Raw genomic sequence first — 12,310 nt, 5'->3', positions numbered from 1 at the left:
TTCTCCCCTCATACTTCGGCTTTTATTTTTTATTTTTTAATTGGATTACGGAGATCTTCTTCTCTCGCCTTCGGCTGTCACTCAGCATACCACCGGGGCTCACACCGCGGCACGCACGTGATTATCTGCATACACGAGGTTGGAAATTCAAGTAGAAGCCGAACCGACGATGACGATTTGTCCGGGTTCCAATTTAAATATTTTTCCATAGAGTGGTTTGATTTAATTTGGTTTAAATGCTTTTGGGGTCTCACATTTACACTGTGCTTCCTAATTGAATATACCGAGGCCCTGTTCTAAAGGTGTGTCTATATCAGTTGCATTATTTAAGTGTATGCCACGTGTTTTTAATTAATGTGTTATATTCTAGTAAATGAAGGGGCCTACAAACTGACTTCAATCAGTGGGTAAAGGGAAAGTAACGGTTTATCTCTGTCAAAAAGCTCCAGTCATGTTAATCTGCACGTGAGTAGAATATTCTTTGATTCGTATTTAATCCAGGTACTCCCCGCAGTCACAAAAAGTTTGTTATATCACGCTGTTTCAAAATACAAATAAATATCAAGACCGTCACTGAAGTAAATTATTTCATATCCATTTTTCACTCCTATTAATTGATACACAATTGGATGTAAACCCCGGTACTGTTCTTCTCTGTCTACTGTATCGTTTTATTTTCTATGTTGACCATAGAAAGAAATATAATAGAACATATAAAACCCTTTACATTTATATAACTGCCAACGTTCCATGAGAAGGGTCGTGTGCCACCTCGTGGTGATGAGTGGTCCCTGCAGGCGGACTACTTCAACGTAACGTTACATCTTCAAACAGCGGTTGTCGTAAGCAGCTCAAGAGTTTATTCACCACAAAAACGTCTCAGTCGAAAAACACATTTTCCGACCGGCTGTTTTCAAGCGAGAAGCGAAAAGTCTTTGTCAAACCGGAAGTAAATACAACTAGTTGCTGGTTCTTTCCGGTGACGTCGCGCTAGCTCCCGATGCAACACGCGGGAAACAAGCGAAGCTTCTCATCACGTTGACTGTAAGACATGAAGTTTAAAATTCTACTCGAGCGCTTGTTTACTAACTCATTTGGTATGTTTGTATTTAACAAGGACTCCGTTTCGACGGCGTGCTTTGCGTGGAGCTGTTTTGCTTTCAAAATGAACACTGAATCTCTGTTGATTTCTTTTCACCGGCCTACTCCAACTAGAGCGCTTGGAATGATGCACACCGCGTCTCTATTCGGGCGGTGCTTGTGGTCAGTGTTGCTTGTTAAACTCCGTGCTGCAACGTAGTTGAAAATAAGCGCACTGCGAGCAGTTCGAATTAGCCTAGCTATTGTTAGTAGCACATCGTGGACGTTAGTTGTCGTTTTTACCCAACAACTGTTGGACCGGTCAACGGGTATTATCGGGTATTTATTGATTTATGTTAGAAGATAATAACAATGTAAATGTGCGGATGGTGGATGTCCCTGTTGGCTCACAGTTAGCGTAAACTGTTTGCTAAAAATTAGCTCGCAATTCCACCCGGTTCTTCAAATGTAGTGCACAGTAACGGTTGCTTGCACTAGTAAGGCATGCCACAATATAAAATAAATAAAAACAAAGACATCCCATGCAGTGCGTGGTATTAACAATCACACCAAGGCAGCTTTCTGTGGACTCATCCCCTAATTCATTAAGTGTCTGACCATGTTTTCATCTTACAGTGGCAGAAATAATAGCTGTTAAAAAGACACGTGGGGAATTGATGCTCCAGACGCAATGGAGCCCAGTGACTTTTGTACAAAGCCCGTCGGATTGTTCGGTTCTGCGTGATAACTCTTCTTCTGTCCGCAGAGGATCCTCGCCTGTAGCTGAGATGGGAGACACGCTGGAGTTCAGCGACATTTACCAGGAGGTCAAAGGCTCGTGGGTCAGTATCCTCATCAGACAGCTGTTACCATGTCCACACACACACACACACACACGCTGGTATACACTGATATATTTTTATTACAGGTTGTGTCTTTGAATGTAGCCGTGTAATGTTCAAAATGAAACGTGATCCTGTTAATTATTCGTGATTTTTTTAAATTTTATATTAGGGGTAGAATTTAATTTGTTTTGCAAATTAGTTTTAAGGAGTTATCCATTCCATTCCATTACATTACAGGTCATTTAGCAGACGCTTTTATCCAAAGCGACTTACACTTGGCACGACGACCCTTTAGAAATAGGGATGTGATGAGTGCTAATCTACTCATTACATTCACCACCAACGAATTCCTACCATTTTTACATGAAACATCTTAAAACAATTAATCTCCAAATGGGCAGTTTCAGTTCAACACATGTTTTGTTTTTTCTGATTTACCCATGTCCGTTTGTGCCTCTTCCCCTTGTCGCTGCAGAACGACGGGCGGCTGCGTTTCGGCAAACAAAGTGTGGTTTATAAGAGCAGCAAGACGGGGAAGGTGGACAGCATCCCGGCGGGCGATCTCAACCTGGCCCAATGGAGGCGGGTGTGTTTAGGTCACGGCATCAAGCTGGGCACCGGCTCAGGACATATCTACAAATATGACGGCTTCAGGGACACGGTAGGTTTCATTTTTGTCATGTGAGATCCATAACATTCTTTTTGTGACGCAATAGATACCGTACTCACACTGGTGGAACATTACAGTCTTGACACGCACGCACCAACGGCGCTGTTTCGTTCAGCGTGGTGTTTATGAGGAGCGAGGTAACGTGAGAAGGGGTGGGTGGGGGGGGGGGGGGGTCCCCGATAAACAACTTCCAAAAAACGCTGCCATCTCACCCGGTGGGCTGTTATTAAAAGTATGTGAATGGAGTGGAGTCTTCTCTCCAAAGCTCCTAATGGGATTAATGAGGGAAACCAGCGCGAGCATGTGCGTTCCATAAACAGTGTAATCATCGGCTCATGCGAGTCGCTGTTTACATCAATCCACTGAAACAATTTGGCTGAGAACACCGACGAGTGGGGGGGGGGGGGAGAAGAAATTGCGGTTGTAGTTGTGTGTGTTTTTTTTATTTATCGCCTTTCCCCCGCTGCTCTGAGCGTATGGGCAATGTCAGCTCGCCAGTATGAAATGAGGATGGAGGATCGGGTATAACCTGCAGCAGTGGCGTCTCCGGGGGTTAATCAGCAAGAGTTTTTTTTTTTTTGCCGGATGGATCGTCTCGTCCCGGTGCACATGGCGTGATGTCATTGTTTATTATCCCACAGCCAGTGTCGGTAATCGGGAGGAGTTGGCGGGAGGTTTAGCCGCTGGCGAGCCGTCCAGGAGATTTTCATGCACGTGTCCTTCCGAAGACAACGGACTCCCTGCCGGAGAGGCTGTTGTGTAGCCGACCGTAGATTGTTCGGTGGCCCGAGACAACGTGGTTGAACGAGTGCAGTGGCGTGTCGTGCATCTGTGTTTAAAAGGATTTTGTAGCAACTGAAACTGTTGTTCAACTGAAAATGTTGTTCAGTTGAACAACATTTATCAACTACTGTTTTGATAATTGGTTGACTGGTTGTTTATCCCATCAAAGATGTGTTATGTGCCCACAACATGGTACAATACGTCTCTTTCACAAAAGGGATGTACACTTAAGCTCAAGACGCGTAATACCAACAATTTATCTAAACATTTGACTAAGAAGCTTAACATGAATCTACAATAATGCACAATTTTCTACTGTTTGCCATCAGCCCTTATTTACTGCAGGTAACGTCAGCGATGCCAACGGAGTCTGATTGTTTAGTGTCCGTGAATACTGAAACCTTTTGTATTGCTGATCAAGATATACTGTTTATTTTTATGTATTATTTTAAAAGCAATGTTAAATTCTTAAATTGCCTTTTATCAAACAAAATAATCAAAGAACCCTTGAACAAGATGGATAAGTGTACTGAAATCCATAAAACTATACCGATCCCTACTGACAAGGATATGAGAATAATCTGTTGGGTCCCAACGAAAAGTCTCGTTGAGCCGTGTCATGAAATAATTATTTTGCTATTCATGTTCAACAGGAAGTTGGCCGCCTCTATTGGTGCGAAGCTGCACGCTTTTTAAGAAATAAGAGGTTGAAGGTTGTTGGGAGAGCGTAGTTGGAAACGTAATAGAAGACAGTGTTGTGTGGAGTAAGCCTGTGTCTGTAGTGGGTAGTGGGGGGTCTGTTTATTATGATTAAATGAGCTGAGCAACAACAGAGGTGCCAAAACCGTAATGAGGAGGGGAGAAACACTCAACAGGCCTGATGAGGACACGGGGAATGAAAACGCACACATGGACAAAAACAGGCAACTTCTGCACAAACTTTTCCTTTTTTCTCGAAAACACGCACATCTGCTCATACAAGCTCTAAACGGCACCTTGATCCAGGCCTACAAACAGACTGATGAACACACACACTGACACACACACACTGACTCTGGGCTCTAATTGGCTGTAATAACCTTATGGACAGGCAGATATCCAGGTGCGTAAACTCTGTTTCCCACAGAGTTTCGGCCCCGGCCCGTTCACTCACACACACACACACACACGGCACAATCACTTCCACATGTGTCTGTACAGCTAAGACGGTGCCTGTGTGTGTGATTTGAGCACGTGTTTGTCGCTGTGTGTGTGTGTCCAGTTGTAAGCGGCCTGCAGGATAAATAAACAGGCTGATTGTCAGCGGAGGGGAGGAGGGCGCGGAGGGCAGATGGATTACTTTCACCTCCAGTGTTCCCCGGAGGCCTCAGCGGCAGGCGTGGTTCTAATTGCTGCGTGATTAATTAATCCTCCGTCACCGCACCCTGATTTTTCTTTTTTCTTTTTTGGATGGTGTTTTTCTCAGGATTGTCACAGCGTGGTGTTTTACCGCCTGACTAACACAAAGCCTTTATTCTTTTCCATGTACGTACCCTCCTTCTCCCCCCACCTCTCTGTTCCCCCTCTGTGCCTTCTGTCCATCAGGACTTTGAGAAGATCTCAGAGTTCTTCAAAGCCAACTACAAGGTGGAGCTGGCGGAGAAGGACATGTGTGTGAAGGGATGGAACTGGGGAACAGCCAAATTCTCGGGTAAAGGACTAACTAAAATGTTGGGTACTGAAGGTGTTGAGCTCAGATCATTCCAGATAATCCGACTTGTCTTCACATCTGTGAAGAACACCCTAAAAATGTGTTTCATTTTTGTCCCGTCCTGAGAACCCTGCTGCTTGATTTACACCGCAACGCTCTACGCACACTGCAGGGCCGCTGCTGTCGTTTGAGGTCAATGAAAGCACGGCCTTCGAGGTCCCGCTGGCCAACGTGTCCCAGTGTGCGACGGGGAAGAACGAAGTCACCCTGGAGTTTCACCAGAACGACGACACCGAGGTCTCCCTCATGGAGGTCCGCTTCTACGTCCCACCCAGCCAGACGGACGAGCGGCAGGACCCCGTGGAGGTGAGGCTGGACAGGCTGGTTTTAAATCACCAAATACATCTGCTTTGCTTATAGAGCTAAACGTGTGTCATTTCCCTGCAGGCGTTTGCTGAGAATGTGTTGTCTAAGGCCGACGTGATCCAGGCCACAGGCGACGCCGTGTGCATCTTCAAAGAGCTCCAGTGTCTCACACCCAGAGGAAGGTAGAAGAAAACTCACACATCTCCCCATTCATGTTCTCCAAGTAGTCTGTGTTTGCTCTGGTAGTTGGGTCATCAGACATGACCGAGTTCAGCCGTCACCACGGGGACGTTCTGTGGTACATGCCGCTGCTCTCACACACCTCTCACGCGCCCCACTCAGGTACGACATCCGGATCTACCCGACCTTCCTTCACCTCCACGGTAAAACCTTTGACTACAAGATCCCCTACACCACGGTCCTCCGTCTATTCCTGCTGCCACACAAGGATCAGAGGCAGATGTTCTTCGTGGTAAGTGGTCTTCTGGGCCTCTTCTCTCAGGCCTTTTTCTTTTGCAGCCCAACAAACAGTTTCTTCTCAACCCTTCTAAAGCTCTTTCTCCCGTTTTTTTTTTTTTTTTTTCATCAGATCAGTCTGGATCCTCCCATCAAGCAGGGTCAGACACGTTACCACTTTCTCATCCTGCTCTTCTCCAAAGAAGAGGACCTGACCCTCACCCTCAACATGAGCGAGTGAGTGTGTGATGTTTGTGGGTGTGTCCACTAGAGGGAGCCGGCGGTCTAGCAGCACCGGCGACTTCTACGTCCACCATCCGGTTGACACTTTAACTGTACTAAACACGAGAACGACGCTTTAAGTATTTTGCTTCCACGTTGGTGAACCTTTGCGTGTCTCGCAGGGATGACGTGGAGCGCCGCTTTGAGGGAAAACTCAGTAAAAACATGTCGGGGTCTCTGTATGAGATGGTCAGCAGGGTGATGAAGGCCCTCGTCAACCGCAAGATCACCGTGCCCGGGAACTTCCAGGGGTAAGCGCCCCGATGGATGCGGCCTGAAGCCCCCTCCTCGTACACTCAAGCAGATCCAGCTCATCTTGCCTCTTTCTTCCGCAGTCACTCCGGGGCTCAGTGCATCACCTGCTCCTACAAGGCGTCCTCGGGCCTCCTCTATCCTCTGGAGAGGGGCTTCATCTACGTGCACAAGCCGCCCGTGCATCTGCGCTTCGAGGAGATCTCCTGCGTCAACTTCGCCCGAGGCACCACCACCACGCGGTCCTTTGACTTTGAGGTCGAGACCAAGCAGGGGAATCAGTTCACCTTCAGCAGCATTGAGAGGTGAGGAGTCCCGTGAGTCAGCGGGGACACGTCACCACATTCCTCCTCCGCCCGTGCACTTTACCAAGATCCTAACGTTCCTCGTGTTCAAAGCTGTGCAAAAATACCATCGTAGAAACCTGAAACGCGGAGGGAGGGGGGGGGGTTGGTGCAGGCGGCCCGGGTTCGCTCCAGGGGAACGGATGTTTTTTTACAGCAAACACGGTGGAGTGACCTGGAAGTTTCATCCGCAGTTGTTGAGATAGCTGGGAGAACTTACTGTGATGTAGATCTTTACGTAATACCCTTGAGCTGTGTATCAGCTTCGAGTTTCAGCGATGACACCCCCCCCCCTCTCCCCCCCTTTCTCCCCTCCTCCAGAGAAGAGTACGGCAAACTGTTTGACTTTGTGAACGCCAAGAAACTCAACATCAAGAACCGAGGCTTCAAAGAGGTAACTCCTTTGTCACGTCAACGTCTCCCAGTATGTGATCAAAGACATTACCGTGACTTCTGTCCCACCTCCACCCCGGATATTGATGCCTGTTGCCCTTCTCCTCTGTGTGTGTCCTTGTACCCCTGTAGAAGAAGGTGGGTATGGTCTCGGGCGTCATGTGTGAACTCAACTTTTACCGGTGTGATTTCTGCTTGCATGGCGCGTCCGTGTGTTTGCCGAGGATCTTTTCCTGAAATCTTGGGTCTTGGTTGCAGATAACCGACATGATTGCTGAGTGGTGAATGCTGGATGATTTATGACTAATCACGGGACGTGGGGGTTAAGCAGTGTGGGGGTCTGATAACTAAATGTGCGTGTGAGTGCGCTGGTGTTGCATTGTGCTGACTAATGTGTGTCCCCGGGGGGGTTTTGGTGTGCCTTCAAGACTCAACGCAACTGTTGGCATGACCACTGCTTAACTCGGGCAGTGGTGACCGGCATTAACGCCGGTCAGCTGACCCATAGAAGGTCCGTCCGGCAGGTCTGTTCCTCTGGTGACCAGGCAATTTGTTGCCGCGGTGACCGGGTCAGTTCAAGGGGGTTCAAGGAGAATAAATGGGCCTGCTCTGTCATGTTGGAGGTTTAATTATAGGCTGCTTGATGCATGGAGATGGGAAAGACCGCGCGGGAGGAGAAGCGGTTTAGTCCGAGAAAACATTAGAATGAAACGGGAGAATTCTACTTGTTTTATTCTTGAGTGACATCTTTTGTTAAAGAAACTTGTGCACTGCATTTTTCTAATGAACAAACCTCCCGTGCTCATTGACATCAGAGGTAATTCATCAGGCAGCTATTTGTAATTTGCTGTTAGTTAAGAGTTTCCATTTGCTATTCCCATGATCCAGCATGTCTTCCAACAGAAGACAGTCAGAGGGAGATTCTGTAGATTAAAAATAGAAGAATGCACTTTGATTTATTTTTTTTAATTCATGAATAATGGTGATGTTATTGATTTGTCAATCAAATCCTTTAGTCAATCAAATGAAAACGCACTAAAATGTTGTGTTGGACCAAATCATTCAAAACCTCGTCCATTTTAATTGAGATTGTGATTGGCACTCATCCGTAACTGGACATTTCATTGACTAAACGATGAATCGCTTTTGAAAGTGATGCTTACTTGCCGCCCTAAAACCTTCCCACGGCCACGCGGTGGCGTAGCTTGTGTCGCGTTGCTGACGATGCAGTTCACTTGCAGGGCATGAAGGGTAAGATTGACGAGTACAGCGACTCTGACGAGGACCAGCACGACGCCTACCTGGAGAGGATGAAAGCCGAGGGCAAGATCAGGGAGGAGGGCAACGACAGCGAGGAGTCGGACGGCGAGAGCGGTGAGTTCAGTCGGCCCGAGAGGTAAGCGGCGTGCGCCGTGTCCAGAATAGACCGGTAGGTCTGAATTCCCGTCTCTCCTCGCCCTCTAGACGAGTCGTTTAACCCCGGAGAAGAAGACGACGACATCGCAGAAGAGTAAGTGCCCCTTTTCTCTTCCGTTGCTTCATTTGGATCTGCCACCGGGGCTCCTTGCGCCCAGCTGACCTCCCTCTTCCGTTTCCTCCTCTGCGTCAGGTACGACAGCAACGCGTCGGCCAGCGACAGCAGCGACGACGGGGACGACGACGACGACAGCTCAAAGAAAAAGGCCCCGAAAGTCAAAGTGGTGAAGGAGAAAAAAGAGCGGAAACCACGCAGAGAGGTGGGCGAGAGAACCCCGAGCAAATATGTGGTTATGTTAGAGAAAAGATTTTTCTGTGCACTAAAATTGCAAACTGATGCGTTTTATTTATATATATATATATATATATATATATGGCAGTTGATGTAAATCGATTGCTAGTTGAGACAAAGCCTTGCAGTTTTTGTAGTTCTCACCATGTTAGAACGCTACACATATATAAAACCTGAATCACTTCACTCTATAAGCTTTAAAATCCCGTCCTGTCCGAGCAGAAAAAGCAGAAAGACAAAGGCGGCCCCAAGAGGCCGATGAGCGCCTACATGCTGTGGCTCAACTCAAGCCGCGAGCGCATCAAGTCGGAGAACCCGGGCATCTCCATCACAGAGATATCCAAGAAGGCCGGAGAGATGTGGAGACAACTGGGCAAAGACGACAAGGAGGTGAGGCTCTGGTTTCCCAGTGATGTTTTCAGTGAGTTCAACAGCTGGGAACGTGGAACTTGTAGGTATGATCCTTTTCATTTACGTGTACAGGGAAATAGTTTTTTCTCCACACAATCATTATGAGTCTGGGTCATTAAGATCATTGATTCTTTAATTGTGATTAAAAAGGAACATTTTCGCTAGCTTTTTTAAAAATGGAGCACTGTTTGTTTTAGGATCTTGCAGAAAAAACAACATTCCTTGCGTGAAAAGCGTGGGCCTATGTTTATTCGTCTAAACACTTTGATTTTAAAGTATGGAAAGAATGATGGCAGCCAGATGTGATGGTTTTCTTCACATGTGTGCCACATGAAGCTTGTGCTGTGCAGAGAGAAATTTTAACAGACCCAGTCTTGATTATTTCTCCCAATGTGATTTTGGTCAACCTCCTCTTCCCCGTCCTCCAGGAGTGGGACATCAAGGCGGCGGAGGCGAAGAGGCAGTACGACAAAGCAAAGCAGGAGTACAAAGAGAGCGGCGGAGGAGAAGCTGCTGCTCCAGCAGCGACATCCAGCTCCAAGAAGTGAGGCGCACAGCAGGAAACCAGTCATCAGTCTCAAATATTTGTCTTTTAAAAAAAAAAAACTAAACCCCTTATCAACCATTAGGGAGAGTAAAAAATCCGGCGGCGTGAAGGAGGAGAAGAAGAGGAAGTCCGCTGGCGGGGACAAGGAGAAGGAGCGGGCGGCAGCCAACGACAGCTTCAAGAGTCGAGAGTTCATTGAGACGAGCGAGGAGAGTTCGTCGGACACCGACCGCAAGAGCAAGTCCAAGAGGAAGAAGGTACGGAATAATAAAACACCACGACCAAACACAGACCCATTATCGGATTCATCCTCCGTCTGGTCGTCTTTGTTCACCACAACGTTCGCTCGACTGAAACTTGCTGGTTTTGATTAACTCCACTTCCCGTATGATGATGCGAGTGTGTCATTCTTATTTTATTAATCTTAACACGCCTCAAACGTTAGTATTTCCATTTCTTCCCTGACCAGTGTCGACCTTGATCAGCTGACAAGCTCCTCATGCTGCCATACGAAGCGTACTTCTTGTTGTCGTTTTTATTGTAAAATAAATTCTCGGGACACAGCATACCTGACCCCCCCCCAACCCCCCTGTTCTTTCTATTTTGGGACCAGGAATCGGATGATGATGAAATGGAGGAAGAGGCCGTGTCCACACCTGCCAGCTCAGAGGAAGAGTCTGACTAAACACCACAACATCTATCCACCCTGCACACAGGCCAAGGACCATTTATACGCTCCACGTGGATCTCACACGAACGATCTGATGGACAAATCAACTTGAACTGTATTTCATTTTGATTATTTCTTTTTTTTCTACTACAAGTTTCGCTTTATGAGTACAAATGCACTTTGTGACTCTCAAAGCTCATGTGATATTCTAACTTGTTTTCCTCTTGACAGCTTTGGGAGATGAGTTCCTGAAGGGTTTTTTGAGAGCACTGAGGAGTGTACGAGTTATTCGTTGTTTCAACGTCAGTAACACAAAGAGGAGCGAATGTGAAGCTGTTTTGTTGTTAGTTTGCAGTTGAGTGTTAGTTTGTGTTTTACCATGTCATCTTTTCAGGCTTGAATAAATAAATGATTCATTTTTCAATAAAGCCGCCCTGCATTGTTTATTTGTGGTACACAACATTTGATATCATGCCGCTGAGTGAGAATCCAAACCAGTCTTTTAGTTTCTATTTTTTGCAGTTAGTTACAATTTAAATTTCCTTTTTTTTAGGGCTCTGCAAATCCAGAGTTCACCTGCATGACTCACTTATTTGGGCTGTAGATGTTGTTTACCTGAAATATAAAAATGCAATTGAATTAAAAGACCTTTAAAGAGAGGGACTTTTGAAGCGCTTGAAAATCTTCCAAGCTTCACCTGCTGAGGGATATTGTGGCATACGACTAACCGCTCCAGAACACTTCTGATGTTGTTCTGTTATTCCTCCATAACTCTGAACCAGATTTTTCTGGCTCGTGTTGCTGCTTCTCACCACACGAAAGCGTCCTAACCATCCGCTCCAGAAGAGACGCTGCACATCGGGGAGATTCCCGCAGGATCTGCGTCCCCCGTGGCGCTGCACATTAGGCCCATTTAACCAGGCAGGGTGGTTTGGGAGTGCACGTCGGCACCGGAAGCTGCTTGGCGACGCTGGTGGACGTCGGATTGACGTTTTAAACGAAGAAGAGTGGGCCGAGTCCTAAAGTACACCGCGGTTTGTAAAAGAGCCGCTATGTTTGGTTTGAGGGTGGTTTCTAAGAGCTAAATGCTCCCAATGTGTGGTTTCCTTCCAAGCCAACCGTGTTTTGATGATGAGATCCGCTTCCTGCTGAAGGTCTTCAGAGTCCCCCCCCTGTTCATTGTTTGACAGACTCCTGTGCAGGTTCCTGTGCAGGGTGATTAGTCGGGATCATCGAAGTGATGATGGTGAGGACGCGGGTCGCTTCCTGCTCAATGATGATCCCTTTCACGATGGTGTCCCCTTTCACTGTGGGGGGTGGGGGGATACATCCGACAAGCCCGCACTCAGTCCTCATGTGTGTGTCCACGTCCAAAATCGGACTAATGGTGTCTCAAATTTGCCGATGTACGCGTTGCGCGGCGTGATTTGCCGGAATGCAAAGACACTAATCTTGTGATCAGTGTTACAGTCGCATGCAGCCTGAAAGCTTCTGCATGTGTGTTTGTCCTGTCTTCGATTGCGTTACCAGTAAGTGACCACAAACATAATGGGCCCACTTAAGAAATGACAAAGTCTTCAGGCGCACGCGCACACACACACACACACACACACACACACACACACTGTCATTGCATCATTACATTATCTGCACGATGTAAAAGCCAATAATGCTGTTGGTGCTCGAGGGTGTATTGAGAAGTGGTCGTATCATATGTTGCAATAATTGCACAGTTGTCAATAACAGAGTTTAT

At 46.9% G+C, this 12,310-nt stretch overlaps 1 protein-coding gene across 3 annotated transcripts; it reads left to right on the top strand.

Moving 5' to 3' along the window:
* The first annotated feature begins 792 nt into the window (after positions 1-792).
* ssrp1a (structure specific recognition protein 1a) lies at positions 793-10,985 on the top strand. Of its 3 annotated transcripts, none has more exons than XM_040174542.2 (18): positions 793-1,044; positions 1,847-1,922; positions 2,401-2,586; positions 4,963-5,068; positions 5,241-5,434; positions 5,516-5,616; positions 5,777-5,906; positions 6,024-6,127; positions 6,295-6,423; positions 6,508-6,729; positions 7,090-7,162; positions 8,403-8,535; positions 8,626-8,671; positions 8,771-8,897; positions 9,152-9,319; positions 9,769-9,884; positions 9,970-10,144; positions 10,501-10,985. In XM_040174542.2, exons 2-18 carry the CDS (start codon positions 1,869-1,871, stop codon positions 10,570-10,572), a joined length of 2,136 nt encoding a protein of 711 aa, XP_040030476.1. In that variant the 5' UTR covers positions 793-1,044; positions 1,847-1,868; the 3' UTR covers positions 10,573-10,985. The 3 variants fall into 3 exon arrangements, with proteins under 3 accessions (XP_040030476.1, XP_077957261.1, XP_077957260.1); XM_078101135.1 differs by having other exon boundaries at positions 982-1,044; positions 3,237-5,068; XM_078101134.1 differs by lacking the exon at positions 793-1,044 and adding an exon at positions 1,216-1,419.
* Positions 10,986-12,310: the final 1,325 nt, after the last annotated feature.

This window comes from Gasterosteus aculeatus, chromosome 4 (assembly GCF_964276395.1).
Source record: "Gasterosteus aculeatus chromosome 4, fGasAcu3.hap1.1, whole genome shotgun sequence".
NCBI lineage: Eukaryota > Metazoa > Chordata > Actinopteri > Perciformes > Gasterosteidae > Gasterosteus > Gasterosteus aculeatus.
Note: the sequence above shows the minus strand (reverse complement) of the source record. Positions and strands in the feature narration are given on the sequence as shown.

Excerpts from the sequence above, each read along its gene's own strand:
- ssrp1a (XM_040174542.2), top strand. The coding sequence starts at position 1,869 with ATGGGAGACACGCTGGAGTTCAGCGACATTTACCAGGAGGTCAAAGGC. Across the intron at positions 5,907-6,023 it reads AGAGGCAGATGTTCTTCGTG|ATCAGTCTGGATCCTCCCAT; the intron begins GTAAGTGGTCTT and ends TTTTTTCATCAG. Across the intron at positions 6,128-6,294 it reads CTCACCCTCAACATGAGCGA|GGATGACGTGGAGCGCCGCT; the intron begins GTGAGTGTGTGA and ends CGTGTCTCGCAG.